Source organism: Corvus hawaiiensis, chromosome 4 (assembly GCF_020740725.1).
Source record: "Corvus hawaiiensis isolate bCorHaw1 chromosome 4, bCorHaw1.pri.cur, whole genome shotgun sequence".
Taxonomy (NCBI): Eukaryota; Metazoa; Chordata; class Aves; order Passeriformes; family Corvidae; genus Corvus; species Corvus hawaiiensis.
The window spans coordinates 516,122-535,040 of NC_063216.1; the positions used below are offsets into that span (position 1 = coordinate 516,122).

At 40.9% G+C, this 18,919-nt stretch overlaps 1 protein-coding gene across 2 annotated transcripts; it reads left to right on the top strand.

Moving 5' to 3' along the window:
- The first annotated feature begins 32 nt into the window (after positions 1–32).
- CCDC77 (coiled-coil domain containing 77) lies at positions 33–18,653 on the top strand. 2 transcript variants are annotated; one of them, XM_048299962.1, is made up of 11 exons: positions 33–279; positions 1,635–1,851; positions 3,051–3,193; positions 4,732–4,828; positions 6,133–6,190; positions 6,936–7,033; positions 7,979–8,127; positions 8,457–8,697; positions 9,548–9,673; positions 9,759–9,911; positions 11,693–18,653. In XM_048299962.1, the coding sequence occupies exons 1-11, from the start codon at positions 200–202 to the stop codon at positions 11,837–11,839; spliced, it is 1,509 nt and encodes a 502-aa protein (XP_048155919.1). In that variant the 5' UTR covers positions 33–199; the 3' UTR covers positions 11,840–18,653. The 2 variants fall into 2 exon arrangements, with proteins under 2 accessions (XP_048155919.1, XP_048155920.1); XM_048299963.1 differs by having other exon boundaries at positions 6,939–7,033.
- Positions 18,654–18,919: the final 266 nt, after the last annotated feature.

The following is an 18,919-nucleotide window of genomic DNA, read 5'->3' on the forward strand; positions in this document are numbered from 1 at the left end:
CGGGGGCGGGGCGTCGCGCCGTTTAAGCCGCGGCGGGCCCAACGCGGCGGTTGTTTGGCCGTTGGGGCCGTGAAGCGGCGGCGGCGGCGGCGGCGGCGGGACCCCCAGCCCGGGACCTTTATCCCGGGGCTTTTCCAGCGGGGCTCCCGCCGGGCACCCCCATCCGCCAGCCTCCCGGGGTGCCCGAAGCCGCTCTCCCATGCTCGCGGAGATTCTGGCGCTCCGCAGGGGCACGATGAGCGCGTCGGACCGCGCTGCGGGGACCCCACGCTGCACAAGGTAGTGAGCGTGGGGGCTGCTCCTGCCGGGACACCGCGGCTCCCGGAGCCCTTTCCTTACTGCCTGGTAGACTGGCTTACCGTAGGACACCTTTCGGTCTGCTTCTCTGCCTGCTGTGCTTCCTTGTTTTTCTAGCTTTCCGTTTCTGCTGCTCTTCGCTTCAGCAGTAAAGCGCCCACCCTTGTGCCTGGGTTGCCTCTTTCCTTCTAGTGTTATTTCTCTAAGTGTATTGTTTAAGGCGTTTCTGGTCCCGCAGCAAGTTCCTGCGTGAAATACGTACACTTTTGCATATTTCATGCTTTCCTACCGTGGTGAGAGTTTTCACGGGTGTGCACTGGGGTTCTGATCCAAGCAGCTTTGGTGAGTGGCTCCATAAAGGTCACCATTGCCTCGGTGTCACCTGCCAAATCTCTATCATCAAAATTCCTGATTCTCCAGGACCAAATTCTGAACTGCGTTTTCACTAAGCAACTCTTCAGTCAAGAGGCTTCTTAGCTTCTGTTATTCATAGTATTGCTTACAAAAAAAAGTTTGTCATATGACTATAAATAATGAAAAGAATGCTTTCTAAGGTTTTTTTTTTAACTGTGCATCTCTATTTGCAAATTTGGTGCTTGTTTAAGCAGATTAAGTGTTTGAATGCACTAAATATTGTTTTGAGGAAAAATACAGTATGTAATTATACATATCCTTGATTTGATTTGCATAACATTGACTTGCTTTCCATGTAGTACTTCAACATAAGATTCAAGAACTTGGCAGCTTCTATTTCAGCATAGAGAGTGGACAATCTGTGTGGATAAGAACTTCAAGTACACCAGAAAGGAAGGCACATAGATTCCTAGACCTATACCTTAAATTTTAATGGCTGGTGCATCTGCTAGCCTGAATTATCATCTTTATTCGATGGCCTGTCTTTAGAAAGTGTTTTTCTTTCTGGGTATCGGTGACTGTCACAGATTGTTTTCCTGTTTATTTCATAGTAGCTGCTGCTTCTAATTGAACTGCAATGGACTTTTTATCCCCTGAGTTCTGTCCTTCTATTTTTTTTCTCCTCTTTTCATAATCCTCCTCCCCAAATATTTTATGAGGCTTTGCTTCCCTAACATTTATTTCTATCTTCTCCATCAGTTGGGGCCTCCTCCACAGTACCATACACCTGCAAGCTGTTCTTTACCAAAGGTCCTGCTTCTCCTAAATGCCATGTTGCTCTGTTAATACCCAGAGAACAATCAAGCTAATCTGTGTTTTAAACTGAATCTGTGTAAAAGTTTAAAATCTTTTTAGCTACTTTAGAAAGTGCTTTAATTTTCTTGTCTGAAGCTTACATGTCATCAGAGCCTGTTTCTGTCCAGGCTGCCAACCCACCGTGCCTCATCCAGATCTGCCGAGTCCCAGGCTCTGAGTCAGGACGACTTCACTTCTCTCCCGTCAATCAGCGAGCGCTTGGCCCATCTCGATCCCTCCCATGAGCTGCTGGAGTATTACCGCAAGAAGATTGCTGACTTTGATGAGGAACATGAGGAGCTGGTAAAAAGGCTGGAGAAATACAAACAAGCATATGATGAGCAGGTTAGGAAATGAGTTTTTGAGCAATGGTGGACTACACTCACAAGTTTAGTATTTTTATTAAGTTGAAAACTCAGCATAGAAGTCTTGGGATTTGCCAGTAACATGGTAGAGCTATGAAGAAACAAGTAGATTTTGGGAGTTGATGTTAAAATCTAGCTGTCTGTCCTCTGTCAAATCAAACAGAAACATGCTTGTAGGATATTCTTCTAAAGTCATTATGTCTTGGTTATATCTGCACGGTAGGAATTTTGCTTCTTTTTTTTATATTAAGGCCTGAGTTTAGATGCTCATTTTCCACGTTGTCCAGCTTCTTTCCCTTTCTTCTTGTAGTGAAGGAGTGCTCTTTTGGCCTAATTTAATAGGCTTTGACTTATGGATATAATTTGTATTTACTGCAGTGAAATTCATAAGCTTGCCCATAAGCTAGTGAGCAGAAACCTAAAAATTTGCCTTTTAAGAGGAAAAAAATCTTAGACAATATCTGTAAGATATGCAGTGCTCTGATATGAGCTATAGCATGTATCTGCCTAGCAGTCACCTTTGTAATTGTGCATGGTCCTTTGGGAACAGAACAGTCACTTCTGAGGTGATTGAGGTGCCTTCTCAAGCACTGGCCATGCTTGAAGCAGCCTGAAAGTCCTTGGGGAAATACGTACTGTCCCTCTTGGGAAAAAGAGGGGCAGGTTGCAAAATAATGCTTTTTTTCATGCAGGAATGGTTTTCTGAAAGGTTTGTTAGCTTCCCACATCAGGTGGAAAAACCTAAAACATACCAGCTAGCTGGATTTTTCTCACTGCTAAACCATACAGATATTTTAATTTTTATTCTTTGGTGATTTATTTCAAAAGTAAATGCTATTACAGAGGCTTTGCTAGGTTTTTGTTGATGTCAGACTCCCCATAACTGCTCTGACTACCAGTGTGGTAGTGCAACCACTGGAAACTGGAGACCCAATCTGAGACCTTATTTCACTATTGAGTAGTGACAGTGATTCTCAAGGCTCTGAACTCCCAGCTGAAACGTTTTACAGTATCTTTTTCCAATACTGCCCTCATCTGGTCAAATATTATAGGAGAATAAAATAATTCTTGAGCTGGCTGTTCTATGCCAGTTACAGACTCAGAGCACCAGCAGTTTGGAGTTTGTAAGTGTTGCCCAGTGCTACGTTTCATTTCAAGTACCTCATTCTCCCCACTTAGCACCAGTTGCAATGGGAAGTCCGTCACTTGGAAGAGGAGATTGCAGAGCTGCAGAAGGCTTTGAGTGATATGCAAGTGTACCTCTTCCAGGAGAAGGAGCGAGTCCTTCGTCTGTACTCGGAGAACGACCGCCTGAAACTCAGGTGGGCTGGCTTGCAGGGGGGCTGAGCCACTGGCAGCAGCAATTGGTGCGCTCTGTTCTCAGCCAGAGCTGCAATCTTCAGAGCAGCAATTATTCCACGCTTCTTAGGGTGGGCTCCTATAAAACTGTACCAGTCTTGGAGGTGCAGTGCAATCTGTTGGGCTGCTAAATGTGTTTCCACTTACTATTACTCCTGTTCTGGTAGTAGAAGGAAGAGCAGAAGTTGAACATTGGTTCAGATTTGAATTGTGCGTTACCGTCTTGAAAGTGAAATTCTGATTGAAGCTGACTCTGGTGGGTTGACCTTGGCTGGATGCCAGGTGCCCACCAAGACTTTATTACTCACCTCTGCTGGATAGGGGAGAGAAAATGCAAGGAAAGGTAAGGTGAAAATAAGGATGGAGAGCTCATTCACCAGTTACCATCGTGGGCAAAACAGACTTGACAGGGGGAAGTTATTAACAATTAAATGACCAGAGGGCTGGAGCCTCTCTCTTAGGAAGACAGGCTGAGAGATTAGAGGCTGTTCAGCCTTGAGAAGAGGAGGCTCCAGGGAGCCCTTATAGCAGCCTTCCAGCATTTAAAGGGCCTACAAGTGCTGGAGAGGGACTATTACCAGGAGCATGTAGTGACAGCATGAGGGGGATGGCTTTAACTGAAAGAGGGCAGGTTTAGATCAGTTGTTGGCAGGAAATTCTTCACTATGAGGATGGTGAGGCACTGGAACAGGTTGCCCAAAGAAACTGTGGATGCCCCATCCCTGGAAGTGTTCAAGGCCAGGTTGGATGGGTCTCTGAGAAACCTGGTCTTAGTGGAAGGTTCCCTGCCTGTGGCAAGGGGACTGAAACTAGGTGATCTCTAAGGTCCCTTCCAACCCAAATCATCCTATGAAATCAGAGTAGGACAATGAGAAATAAAACCAGATCTTAAAATACCTTCCCCTCACACCTCTCTTCTCCCAGCTCAGCTTCATTCATGAATCTTCTACCTCCTCCTCCTCCTGAGGAGCACAAGGGGACAGGGAATGGGGGTTGTGGTCAATTCATTAGATATTCTCTGCTGCTTCTTCCTCCTCACTCTCTTTCTGTGCTCCAGCATGAAGTTTTCTGTTAAAGATTTAAGAACTTAACTCAAAACATGTGTTGGTGTGCTTTGGCACTTCTCAGGGGTGTGATAAAAAGTCTGATACAGCCCTTAATGTAGTTTGCTTTAAAAACAATGAACACTTAGAATCTTAATGGATTTTAGGTAGGTCATAACTCTCAATGCAAATTCTTTCCACCATGTGCTATTGTATCAGCGTACATAGTACTGTCATACTTGAAAAGAGAAATGCTCTCCAATCCCAGCAGAATTGGTGGCTTTCTTGTGTTGGCAACATCAGGAATGTCTGAGAGCTTGTTTTTAAAGCAATATTCTCAGGAACTGCAACAGGTTGGAAATCTTGCAAGCATCAACAAGTAAAATAAAAGGACAGTGTGTCAAAATGTTGTGATGTATTTAAAAAAAAATGTGCTGACCAGTTCCTTTGAATTCCAGGGAACTGGAGGACAGAAAAAGAATCCAACAACTCCTGGCTTTACTGGGAACAGATGATGGAGAAGTTACATATTTTCATAAGGAGCCTCCACATAAGGCAAGTTCCATTTTTCTGTAGATCTCCTCTTTGGGTTGTAACGTGAGTATCTGTATCCCAGAGTCTGACCACAGACCAGATCTGTCCCACAAGTCAAAGGTTGCTAAATGAGCCCAAAGCAGGAGGGATCTGTCGCAACACTGGGCTTTAGTATAAATGCTGAAAGGTAAGTAGGAACAAGCACACTGAAAGTAGGTCCTCTTAGCATCAGCCTCCTCCTACCTTCAAAACATACCTCCAGGTCAGCCTCTAAAATGTCAGATGGGAGTCTGAAGTCATCTGGCAAATGGTTGTCAAGAAGATGGCAAGAATACCACAAAAAGGGGGGCGAGGGGAAGTGCAGAAAATGACCAGGCACAGTGTTTGAAGATCAGCTATCTCAGAATGCCTGTCTCTTACAGCTTCAGTAAAGAAGAATATGTCAAGGTTGCTGCAGCAGTTTCCTGGGCTGAAGACGGCTGAAGAAGCATCCTCTCTAGGCAACATTTTGTTGTGTATTTCAGAAATGGTGTTGAATTGTTTAAATGGCAGTGCATATGATGTGCAGTGTAGTTGAACCTACTCAAGGAAGTCATGAGTCATTCAGAAATACAGAGACTATGATGGGAATATAGGATTTATTTTGGAATAAGGTGCAGAAAAAGGCTGAAATATGCTGCATTGTTCATGGTTGCTCTGCACTGCTTAAGCACTTCAAAAATCATGCAGAAGCTTTAAAATTCCTGGTTTAGGGTAGCTCTAAAATTAGGCCTATTATGTAATATCAACCTAAAGATAAGCATTGGGGTTTATAACCTGCTCTTTCATGGCCTCCTTTTTTTTTTTAGGTGGGTTTCAGTTCAACAGTTGAGCTTCAGTATTTTTATCACTTAGCATTTGTGTCAGGCTTGTTCAGTATCTTGAGTGAATGTGCTGACAAATTAAGCTTCATGTTTCTCTGTCTTGCTGAGACAAGTAGTAGCATAAAAGAAGGAAATAACATCATCTTCACCACCTTCTCTCTGTTCCCAAAATACTTTTTCCTGCTGAGGGTGCTGATTTTCATCCTAATGAAGCCATCAAAGTCAGAATTACTTCCCACTTTTTCTGGTGAAAATAATAGGGGCAGTAATGGCAAAACTCAACCATGATAAAAGAAACTTTTCGTCATGGGCATTACACTTGTGAATGTCTTCCTTGTCTTGTGGTAGAAGTAAGGTAATGCTGTTCTTTTGGATATCTCGTTTTAACCTTTTAAGATTTGTTCTTGACCACTGCACCTGTGGGGAAGTCAGATGCTCAGTGCAGATGTCTTGTTTCTGTAGGTTACTGTTCCACAAAGGCCAGCAGAGACCCAGGAACAAGATGATGCTTCTAATGCAGGTACCACACCAAGCTGAGTAACAGCAGCTCAGCGCTTTTCTTTGTGTGTGTCTGTCTCCTGTATGCCAAAGTAATTCCTGTCTGGGAATGCTTTGGTAAATCTCCATTAAGTGCCCTAAATATGTCCATACATATCCATGCAGTACTCCTGGCTTCCCTCCAACATCCTTTAAAATTACCTTAGCTGGCTCTCGGGTCCCTGATGTGCTCAGCTGAGGAAGAGGCTGTATGACTGTTCTGGAACTGTGCAGGTACCAGCTGGCCAAGCACCTTTGCCACAGCCATTCCAAGCTGTGAGGTTCTGCTTGCCTTTAGTGTAGACTGTTGTGTGGGTCCATATGCCTACATACTCATTTTCTCTTTTGAAATAATTGTCTCATCAAATCGACTGAAATTAGCCAACAAGCTCAAAACTCATTCAAGCCCTGATGTTTGTGCAGCTGTGACATCTGCCTATTCATCAGTTATTTTAAGAAAATGTGTCAAGTTTTCTTTCTATATATGCCAACAAAATTAGGAGGTTGCCTAAATATTGCAATATGATAGAGGGGATAAAGGTATGTGATCACCCTAAGCTGTAGAATTCTTTTCTTTCAGCTAACCCTTCTAGAAGTAATTGTGACTGTAGCAGTGGCAACCTTTTTGCTGTTCCTGTAGGCTCACCAGAACACACAGAATGTCATTCTTGGAAAGGTACTGCAAGTACATTGGAAAACCTTTTCCTACTTTTGTTAAATTTCTTCAGTAGGTATGGAGAGGAATACTTCAAAACCAACAGCAAAAGGAGAGAAACCAGAAAGTCCTGAGAGATATAAAAGAGATGATGAAACACTTCTACTACAGGTAAAAACATTTTCTAACTGATGGACGTAATTGCTGGCTTGCAGAAAATTATGATGAAAAAGTATGCCATCTGCTTAGATAAGATGTAGATGTACCAGTTTTATAAATCCCTGCATCTTACTATGGATTCACACTTTGTCAGTTTACGTATCTGTTTCATTGTTGTGAATGTAAATGTAAGAACTGATTCTGGAAGCTTTATGTAAGCAGATGTTCCACTAATGTCAACTGCAATATGTTGTCCTTAAGTATAGAATATGTAATTGATGATATCTCTCATAATTTGATAGCAGATATGAATTTACATTAAACCCACTGAAGATGTGCAGGGTTGGGAGTTTCATGGTAGTTTGACAAAAGCAATGTGTTTGAGACAGTATTAGGCAGCCCCCATAAGATGCACTGATACAATGAAATGTTCCTTTTTCTAGACTTCCGTCGAAGTTTAGGTATAGGTAGCATGACAGAAAGAAAGATAAAATGTGCAGAATCATGAGCTGGGGAAGATGGCAGAAGCTGCATGTAAAGTATGAGTGAGCAAGGATGAATCAAGAAAAGCAAATAATAGACAAACTTGTACAGCAGATACAAGTTTGGTGGTGGTGGTTTTTATTATTATTATTTGTTCAAGAAAAGGTACGAAAGTCTCTGCACATTCCACAGGATTTGTTAGATGTGTGCAATTTAAATCTTAACAATATCTTCAATCTATTGTTGCTGCTCATGGTATGCCTCTCTTGCCTATAGCATGATTTATTAAAAAATGTTTTAGTTGTTTGAATACTTAGCATTAAAACAAAACCAAAAGATTGAGAAATTAGAACTGCCAAAGGTATTATCAGGTACAGTTTTTGATCTGAATCTTGGAATTTAAAGAGACTTGCAAGGGCAGGAGCAGAGCTGGTGTGAGGTCTTGTTCAGTAATGTCTTTGTTTGCTTATTCAGGTGAAGGCCCTGCAAGCTCAGATAGAAGAACAGACACAATTAGCCAAGGACCAGGTCGAGGCACTACTCGAGGACAGGCGGATTCAGATGGAGGAGGCTGAGGTCCGGCATCGGAGGGACCAGGAGAAGATAAAAACTGTAACAGAAAAGTGAGTGTTAGAGAATGATCATGATGTAGTCATGAGATAAGAGAGGGAGCAATAGAAATGTTATGACTTTCAGTGTGTTGCTTCCTGCAACAGGCAGAAAAGCAAATTATGCAGCCATCTGGTAGTGTGTGTGGAAGATGAGTGGGATAATCTGCATATTAAAAACCCTCTTTCACACACTGGAAGAACAGCACTTCTTTCATTACATGGGTGAAACTCACATTTAGATCACCTATCTTCTCCTCTGGTTCTTCCAACTTGCAGTGATGACTGAAATTAAGGTTAGGCACTAGGAAAGAAGTTAACTCCACTGGGATCCCTTTTTGCAGGCTCCATAAGACCCAAAATCTCTTATATGAGAGTACCCGTGACTTTCTCCAGCTCAAGTTTGATGCCAGAGCCAATGAGAAAGCGTGGATGGCAGAGAAGGACAGTCTGTTGAGGAAACTTCGCAAAGATCTGGATCATCTTGTTTTCAGCACAGAATCAGGAAAAATGAGGCAGAGAGAGCTGAAGAAGATGATTCAAGAAGATGATGGAACTTCAAAACTCCACAGCAGAGAAATAAAGGTAATTTTTTTTGTCTTTGACAGAGGCTCTTAAACAGTTATTGACTAGAACGTTGCAAGCACCTTGGCCTTTGCACAATAGGCAGTCACTAGCAGCAGTTTCAAAGCTGTACTGGATTGCCTTAAGTGACATTGTTGTTGGCACTAATCTAAATAAAAAACCACTCCTGCTTTGAAATCAGCATCACTTTCAAATTTCAGATAAAATATATAGTTAGGATTTATGGTAGCATGTCACTGTCAGTTTCTTTCATGTCCAGAAAAAATCTCTCATTCTGTAAGCCATGTGGTAAGTGGGGCCAATGGTTTTTAACCTGCTGATTGCACGTGGCTCTCTGTTCCTGTAAGTGCTCAGAGCTAGTGGTCTTAGAATGCTGTGTCTGGATCTTCCTTGCTGCTGTCAGGGGAGAAGGAGTCCTCTCAATTGATGCCTTCCAGCTCTTCTCTAGGAGTCTGAATTTTTCTTCCACTATACTTCCAGTGAGAAGTTGGGAGGTAGGAATAAGAATTGGAAAGTAAACAGGCAATAGGGAATTGTTTTCATCTACCACTGGATGCAGGTGCCTCTGAAATGCAGTACTGGCAAGCAGCTGTGAAAGGGGAGTTACAGCATTAGCTGAATGTTACTTTTAATGATGAGCAGTCATACGAAACTGGTAACTTAATTCAAAGGTTTTGGTAATGGAACTGATGTTAGACTATTGTCTTCACATACTTATTAGCTGTAGTTCCAGTTGTTAATTTTTATTTTCCTGTCATATTGGCAATGTTATCACACTGCTTTTCCAGAGCAGAGGAAGTTTTTTAATCACAATCTTGAGTTGATTCTTCCTGTTCCTCCTATGTCCTAGTTACTGCAAGACAAGCTAATGCAGGAAAAGCACCTGTCACACATGTACAGAGAGCAGTGTGTCTCCCTGGAGGGAGAGGTGGCTAGGATCCGTGAGGAGAGAGATGCTGGCAAAGAACTCTTTAAGGTAATTAGTCTGTAAGCATCTGCTAGCTGTGTGGAGATCTTGCAGCCTTTATTTTGTATTGCCTACTGAGTTCTCATCTCCATAGGAACGCTCAGAAAAGATGGGGAAGCGCCTGAAACTGATGACTCAGCGATGTGAGACCTTGGAAAAACGTCGTAGTATGGAAGTAGAGGGCTTCAAGAATGACATTAAACAGCTTCAGCAGAAGCTGAAAGATGTAGAGAAGCAGTTCTATAAGGTAACAGCTAAGCATTTCTGAGGCAGACTATTATGGGCTTATCCTATGGAGGTGTATTCTCAGTATTTAAAGTGGTATTTCCCCTGGAGTTAAGGAAATAATTCCTTTTCTAAGTGCTCCTTTAAATATCAATATCTGACAAAACCTGCCTCCTATGTATTTTACAAAGCAAAAAGATTTGTCTTTGTTTATCAATTAGGCATCAAGCTTACCAGGAACTGTCCTGGCTACACATTAGCTGTGTATTTTTGTTTCCACTCTCAAGTTCTAATGTGATACCTGTAGCTTACTTAACTGTCTCAAAATTGCAAGGCAGTAGTTTGATTCAGAAATTTATCCTGCAAAGAAAGTAATTATTTATTTTCTTTGTGGGAGCCATAGTGTTTGGTTCTGTTCCAGTAAGAGGTAGATCATTGACTTACGAATTGTGAATATTCTATTTATTACTGTGTCGATATGTCATTTGTAACTTTGCAAAAATCGCTGCAGAAGCAATGGCTGGAAGTTGAAGCTGTGTTCTCTGTATAGCTTCCAGATGTGTAGATGAACATCAGAACAGCTTAGAAGGGAAGCCACAGCCTTGATGTTGCGTGGAGTTGAGGATGAGACATTTATCTATAATATGCCTGAGAGGATGATCTTGGCATAGCTTAGACTCTCCTTCAGGAGCCTGGCAGTGCTACTGATTCATTCATTTCCTGTACTTTTGGTGCATAGTTCAGTTTACTCAGACTAATGCATTTATTTTGATTAAAGGTTTCAATTTATATATATATATTTTTTTTAATGGCCTGTGGGTTTTTAAACTTTATTCTTTAAGGACTAACAGCATAATTCAAAAGGGGGGAAAGTGTGTATTATACCTTTACTGTAGACTTGTATGTTTTATATCTGTGGGTGTGCTCTTAATTGTGCTCTCAATTTCTTAACACTGTTAACCACAAGAGGGCAGGGGAACAAAATACTTGCACGAAGTCTCCAGAGTGATCATTAAATCCTTCTTATCACTCGAGGTCAAAATGACTACTGATGACTAAATTTCCTGATTTGCATATTAAAATCTTTGACCAAGAACTACATGATGACAATAAGAAACCATAATGGGTGAGGAGAATAGAGGGATTTTAGGGTAGCTCCTAATGCTGTGCCCTTGAAAGTGACTGGGCTGGCATGCTATTCAGTTGCAGGGTGACAGGAAATGGCAGCCCTGGCCAGCTTGCCATCAGGAATTCTGATTATCCAGCAGCCTTTGTTCAGCTCAGTACAGGCCATGTGGCACTGCCTGAGTTAAGGCATTGTACTTGAATTGCTCTTGAATCCTGTGCAGTTCAGAGGGCAGCAGGTCAGCCACAGCAGTTAGAACACCTAGTTTTAATAGCACAAGATGATAAAATGTCATCTCCTGAGGTACTTAGAACTACATAAGAGTTACTTGATAAATACTTTACCTTGCCCCTTTTTGTGGGTCTCTAACTAATAGAGGAACCAGAAAGGAGTCAACAGGCTATGAGTCAACTTGGTTATATTCTATTAAGATTTCTTCCTTGCCAGTAATATAACACAACAACATAATGTTATGAAAGGTTTGTTCTTTTTTGGTTCTGGATCACCTTTCTATTGGTGATGTGCATTATCCTAGTGCTATTAACTTACACATTCTCTTTGCTGGCTAGAAAGGGTCTCCTTTAGAGCTCTCTCCCTCATATACTTATCATAATACTCCCTAAGTTGTATTCTGTACAACTTTGTTTTTCCTAATCTTTTTTTCTTTTTGTTTTTAGGTGGCTCAGAATTTGGGACCAGACCAGGATCTTGCAATTCTGCGTGAGGTCCGCCAAGGAAACAAACTAACACGTAAAATTCAGGGAGAACTAAAAGACTTAAAAGCAAAAATCTATAGCTTAGAGGATGAACTACGGCTCTGCTGAAGCTGAATTATTAGCTGGCATCCTAATTTTAGGAATGGGACATTGCTAGACTTGAATAGTCATATGCAAGAACAGCTCCTGCTTGTTTGTTTCCTGGCATCCATTGACAGAAGGTTTGAGGAAATCTGCAGTTAATGTCATAAGTGTGTACATGAGCCATTCCTAGTGTACCAGATTATATTGCTGCTTGAGCTGAGAGATGGCACCTGATAAAACTGACTTTAAAAGTGCATGATGACTGATATATCAGGAGTGTGTCTATGACTATATCTTCATATCTGTGGAAGGGATCAGTGTATAGTGTCTTTTGTCTTTATTTGGAGCATATTATAAACCACATATATGGTTATAATGAAATTAATAATCATAGAAGGATCTAGTTCAAGGTCTGAATTTTGGATGGCATTTTCCTATGTGAGAAGCAGCTTTTAAAATAGTTTATATGATTACTGTTTTGGTGCTTAGCACCTCAGGATGTAACTGGAAATTCTCATATGGAAAGTCTGTACTAAAATGTCTTACATTTGACTCCTGGACAGCATATTTTAAAATTACTCCTGGACAGTATTTTAAAATTACTCCCCTTTTCTTGGTTTTAACCTAATTGGAACAAGCCTATCTGGTTTAATACGGTGGGGAAAGATAACCCATTCTAGAACTCATCTGCAAGGATGAGCAACATCTACACGTGTTCTGAATGCTTCGTGGGGAGGAAGCCTGAAATTCAGTTTCTCTTCCCCTTCCTCCCAGTTTTTTTAACACACAAAGGAAGCCCATAATAAAAGGGATCTAGTATCTTCCTTAACCACCTTATTATCTGTCTTTGTAGCTCTTAACAAGGTCATGGTTATGTGCAGAGAAATCATGGTCGGCTTTTGCTACAGCAGTTGTTGCTGCTGAACAAACTGGGGTGGAAGAGCAGGTGCTCAGTTGCTACATGAGAACTACAACTGTAGCTATATAATGATTCTCTAGTCATGTGGTGATTGTCTTCCTACCAGACATCACAGCATCACTGTTATAGAAAACAGGTGAAATCATGAGAAGGGTTACAACATGGCTTCAGCCCAGTTTGTAATTGCAGGTATTCATGCTTCTACTGTAGCATCAGCAAATCTTGTCCACCTTGCAGCCTGAGAGCAGATCCTTAGTGGAAAATGGATTTCAGTGCCTCTGTCTCTTACTTTACCTTTCTTTACTGTGTTTCTGGAGTATACACCATACAGGCTACTAGCACTTCCTTTCTCTTTGAGAAGAACTTAGTGTGGGAAAGCAGGCAATTTCTTTTGTGTGTGGAAGTGGCCGTGCAGATTCTCATTTAGTGTTTCATAGTAGATATGGAGAAGATGGTTGTTTTTGTGCTGTGAAGATTTGGAGAAGGAAGAACTGTTTTTATAGTGTGAGCTAAAGCAATGCAGGAGGGGAAATTCCCTTAAGACATCCATACCCACTTCAGTTGTCTTAACCTTTTTGTGACAAACTAGCTGTCCCTTATGGTCCTGTACTGTGGCTTTTATTCTGTATGTGTTCTTGAGGGCAATTGATCACAGACTTCAGTGTGAATGGCTGACAGTCTGTACCTGGCTGCTCAACTACACTGCAGCTTGCAAGGGGCTGTTTTAAAGGATGTTGCACTGATCAGCTGAGCTGAAAATGCTGAACTGTTCAGAAACTGGTTCATGAACAACTTGGATGCCGATGCGATGTGGACAGTTAAGGAAGGCTATTTAATGCTATCCATCATTTTGTCTCACTCTGTCCTAGCTGACTGGTACTTTCTTAGAGAAATCAAGCTAATTAAAGTGAGTTTGTAAGTGAAATAACGTACTACTGGTTTGATGATAAGATATCAAAGTTATCATAGGGCCTAAAAGGCTGCTTCTGAAAATTGCTATGTAATGAAGCCTTAGCCACTCATTCAGCAGGATCCATCTACTTAAATTCAGCTGATAGGAACCTAGCAAAAAGGTCTCTTGAACCTATGGAATCCTGTTTATTTTCAACTCTTCCAAGCTAAAGAATTGCCTGTGAGATGACATCTTCCTCACTTGAAAGCCATGAAGTGTATCTGGATAAAGACTTCAAGCTTTGACATTCAGGTTTGTAAGACTGGGAGGAAGTACTGGGGGAAGAAGGATGTAAATGTTTAATTTCCTGTCTTCCTTACCAATATTCTTTAATACTTGAAAGACTGAAAAAAATAAAATGACAACATTCCTGATCTGCTAGTGTATCGAAATCAAAGTACAGTTTGAACATGATTCTTATTATGTCACTAGGCTATGAACACTTCCTATGTGAGGGGGCTGGGAGGGAAATTATGGTATTGTTACTCTGGAAATCCGTTTTGTTTGGAAGCTTGAATATTTGTCCAAGTGCAGGAAGTGCAAAGTATTGTACATGCTCTTTCTGTGTGACATCACGTGATCGTGTGAAATGTTGCCAAAACAAATGGGGACCTTCATGCCAAGAACTGCTTTAAAGAGCCAAGTGCTTCCCACCACTGACAACTACCCTTTAAAATGTCAACAAAGCGTTATTTGCATTTTCAAAAGGGTTTCCTGGGAGAAGTTCCACTACCTTAATTGCTGACTTTTTTCCCACAATTTTTGGGTAGAAATCAAAAAATAGCATTTACTCCAAAGATTGATTAGCTTTTTTGCTAATTGAAGTTAGTAATGTGACTTTTATCATTTCAATACAGGTAATGCCAGGTTTTGAGTGTAGGAGCATAGAATTTGAAAGACTTGCAAAATGTCTGCTTCTAAGACTAGAGATGCTATAGTACAGGATTAAAGGCTAGAACTGGACAAATGTTATTATTGTGAGCCAAGATACTGAAATATCTCTTGCATAGCTAGGAGAAAAATGAGGAGCAGGGGAAACCTTATTGTTGTGTAGCTTTATTTAAGTAAAGGAGTGCCTACTTTTCAGAAGGAATGTGGAAATATTGCTTAAGGCCCAGAACCACAGATGATTCAGAGGAAGAGAAAAGGTTGTGCAAGAGCTCATTTTGTCTTGCATTAAGAAGACTGATTAATATGTGTCTCTTGAAGACAAAAAAACAACCTACCAAAGGCCTCTCTATCCTAGCAGGGCAATGCTGAGCAACAACAAGTAGCTTGAACCTGAAGTTAATTTAAAAAGGCATACATTTTTAACAGGAAGACTGTGCTTTTTTTCTTACTGTAACAAACTAGGTGTGGAGGTAACAAATTCTCCATCTTTATCTTCAAAGCAAAAAATGATTTCACCTTTGGAGAAGGTAGCTTGTTTTAATAAGGTACTGGGTTTGACCCATTAGAACTTAATGAAGTATAATGACTTGAGCTAACAGGAAATCATTTAGTGGTTCCTTCTGGCTTTAACCTTATGATGTATTTATATGCAGTATTTGTAGGAGTTTTTTAGTTTTCATGCAGTTGCTTTAATTATAGGGACGTGCTGTGTCAGCTAACCCTACACAGCAAGGTTACACAAGGTAAAACAAAACCAAACCAAAATTTAAAAAAATCCCTCATGATCTTCCTGTATCACAATCTGCAGTAATTTCCAAGTGAATTGATGCTGTGACTGCACTCAGGCACATCAGCAGTTCTCCTAGGTGTTAGAATAAGTCCAAGCAGTAATATAGTATATGCTTGTATGCAGTGGCTATATTTAAATTGCTTATGTAAATAGGATTATCAGTTCAGAAACACATACATTTTACCACTGTGGATGGACTCTCTGGGCAGCCTGATATTCTGGAATTGAAATGTTTCTATGTAGGCCAGTAATTCTTTGATAATCAGATAGTATTTTTGAGACTAGCTGGGAGCAACATGCCTGTGTACTTTGTTCTGGTAGATTTGTTCATACTCATGAAAAGTGATGTTGGTCAGACTTTTAATCAAAGTTCACAAACACATGTAATTTGGTGTACTAGAATGTGTTTGTGCCTGCTCAGTCAAAATCCTAATAAAGGTGTCCTGTTTGTCCCTATTCAAAGTGGCATCATAGGTCATTAGTAGGTAAGGGACATTTTAAGAATTTTCTTTCTAATTTTTCTGCAATAATTTGCTTTTCTGTTTTCAAGTTGCTTTAAATTGTAAGAAGGTATCCCCTTTACTCCCTAAAGAGTTTTTGTTAAATTTTCAAGTCTAGCTGTAGAAGTATACACATTTTTTAGCCTACGGATTGGGATTATGCACCAGAACATTCTTGGACGCAGTGTGGAAAGTGTGAGTGGTGGGAGCTGCAGTGATTCCTTTTGACTGCTGTCTTCAAAAGGTTTTAGACAAAAAGAGCCAAGTTTGTTTGCATTCTGAGGTTGCATCAAAAGTTAAGGACTTTCTGTCCAAAACAGGCCATCAGAGGTAAGCAGTGTTTAACCCACAGGCAGGAAACATTTCTGCTATGACTGAAGTATTTGAGAAGAGTGTGGTGGACTTCTGGTATTTCCCATTTAGCACCAAATGAACTGTTGGAGAAAGGGCATCTTTGAATATAGGGTAGAGTGGCTGCCTGTCAAGAAAGCTCCAGAAATACAGCTTGAAAAACAGAGCTCTCAAAAGGGTTGACTGTTCACTTACCCTGACTAAATTGCATATTCTAAGAATTGCAATGCTGTTGGACTTGGGACAGATCTGTAAATACAGATTATTTGGGTTTATTCAGAAAACCCAGAAAGGCTTTTAACACAGAAGTGCTTCAATGTTAAAGCAAGACAATTATTAACTGCACAGGCATGAAGGGATTCACTCTTGAAATGGGTTCAATTTTAATAAAAAGCTCAGGATTTACTCTGGTGAAGCATGTCTGGGATGTGCTGAATGCGCCTGTATTGATTCAGAGATCAAATTGCTTTTCTTTTACTGTAAACATTTATCTCAGTATAGAGTCACTTCTAAACCAGTACAGCAGTTTTTCCTTTTCAGGCCTAGCTTGGGTGGACAGATGTCTGCAGGGAATGCTGCTCATCTTTGTGTTCTGTAACGTCTCTGATGACTATAATGCGTCTTTGGGACTTCTTGAAAAGTAAGGATGATGAGCACAGTCACTTAAAATATAAACCAAGTATTACGTTTAAGACAGGGAAAGGAGAAATTTAGGCAAGACTAGATTTAAAACATGGATTTCCAAAATTATCAAATACATACATACATCTTTCATTATGGTAAATATCTAAAGCCTGCAAAGTGTCTTGAAAGTGTGCAGTAAAAGGAAGTCTCAAACTGCAGCTCAGCCGTGCCATACAAACATTGGCAGTGTAACTATTGGTAAAATATGACTGTGTTAGCCCAACCCCCTGTATCAACACAACTGAATCAGGCAAGGAGGTCCTGTTGCAGGTAGGTTGTTAATTGTGGGGCCACACTGATTCCCTTGCAGCAATGTTCAACTGCAGCGTTGACAGGGATTTTCCTGGGAATGCTCCACCAGTAATGCCTTTTAGAGCCCAATCAAATCCTGAGGAGCTGAAAAGAGAAATAATGGGGAACCGTGCTTTCAGAAACTGCCTTTTCCTCTTAGAAACACTTCTGCCTTTGAGCCATTTTGATGAAAAATGTTGAGATGAAGTCATTTGTGCTTCAGAGCATAGCTGAGGTCAGGAAGAGGGGTATGGAGCCACCAGGGTGGTGAAGTCTAGGGACAGTTGGGTCTCTTTGGTGTGGAACTTGTAATTAGTGTTGAAAATTGCACAAGAAGAAAGAAGGGAAGGAGCAAGTGGCAGATAATTGAATCTTTGGGGAGCCTACAGAGAAACTGTTGGCATGGAGCTAAAAGTGATTTACAGAACAGACAAATACTTGTTAGATAACTAGAAGCAAAAATATAACAAGAGGCAGAGAGATGCACAGAGATGGATCTAGAGAGGGGAGCCAGGAGGAATGGGAGATGTGTGTTAAGTGCTGCACTTGTGTCAAAGGCTGCTTTTATCCTGAGGAAACATAGCCAAAATAGAAAACAAGCAGCAGCTCAAACAAAGCCAAAAAATACTCCAGTTGGCTCTTCTGGCAAAGAGTCAGTTTCTTTGAAGTGGGTATTCAGGGTGGGCTGGGAGATGTGTCCTGAAGCCAGCAGCAATGTCCAACATTGAAGGCTGGTCCATCAGGCAGTCAGCAGTGCCAGCTCCCTGTCTGAGTCATCTCCACACCCCACGGGCCCTATTCCTGCACCCCCACCTCCAGCTCACCTGCTGTTCCTCTCCCTGAAGGGGCAACCCCAGCATCTGCTGCCATACTGCACACAGTGAGGGTGAGAGGTGGAAGTCTGGGCATGCACTTGTGTGACTTGGGATGCTTGAGAATTCGGGAATATAAGACTGCAAGTAGACTTGAGATAAAAACAGTTAAGTGAGGTGGTTTTAAACATCACTGCCAGAATTTTATTCCTGGACATCTGTTCTTTCTGCAATGAATCAGTGGTCCAAAATAAATTATTTTAAGTACAGTGCAGAGCTAGTCAAATTTATGACTTCACTCTTTATTACACATTCAGATTAGTTTTGTTCCTTAATACTGTTCTGCTGTAACTATATTGTAACAGATAGCACCATGCCATAGTTATTTCCTTAAGCTTTTTCTCCAGAGACAAGAGCTTTTCTGCACTACAGCACAGTTCTATCAGGAAAAAGTTTGTTTCTTTAGAAGTTGACAATGCTACTGTTAGTCTTTACTTTCACTTTTCCCTTTCCTCTATTTTAGTACAATGTTCACTAGAGAAAAATGTGATTACTTATTTTAATATGCAGCAAAGTGCAGTTGTTATTTTTCAAGCATAAGGTTGTTCATTAAAGAAATGCAGATAACTTTCTGCTAAGAATACATCATTCAATTCTCATTCTTTAAATGGTAAACAAAGTTTCATTTAGATCTGTATTTATTACACACTTCTCTTAGTATTTTCTGCCTTTTTTGGAACAAATATAAAAACTTGGTTTATTTTTCTCATGCTGGATAAACCCCAGACCAACATACTCTTAACCAAAAAACTCTTAACAGTGTTGTGTTCTCATGAGTAGTCCCTGCCTTGCAATGATTAAGCTGCCCACAGCTTCCCATTTTTAGTTGTGTGGGTACTGGTGGTGTCTGGCTA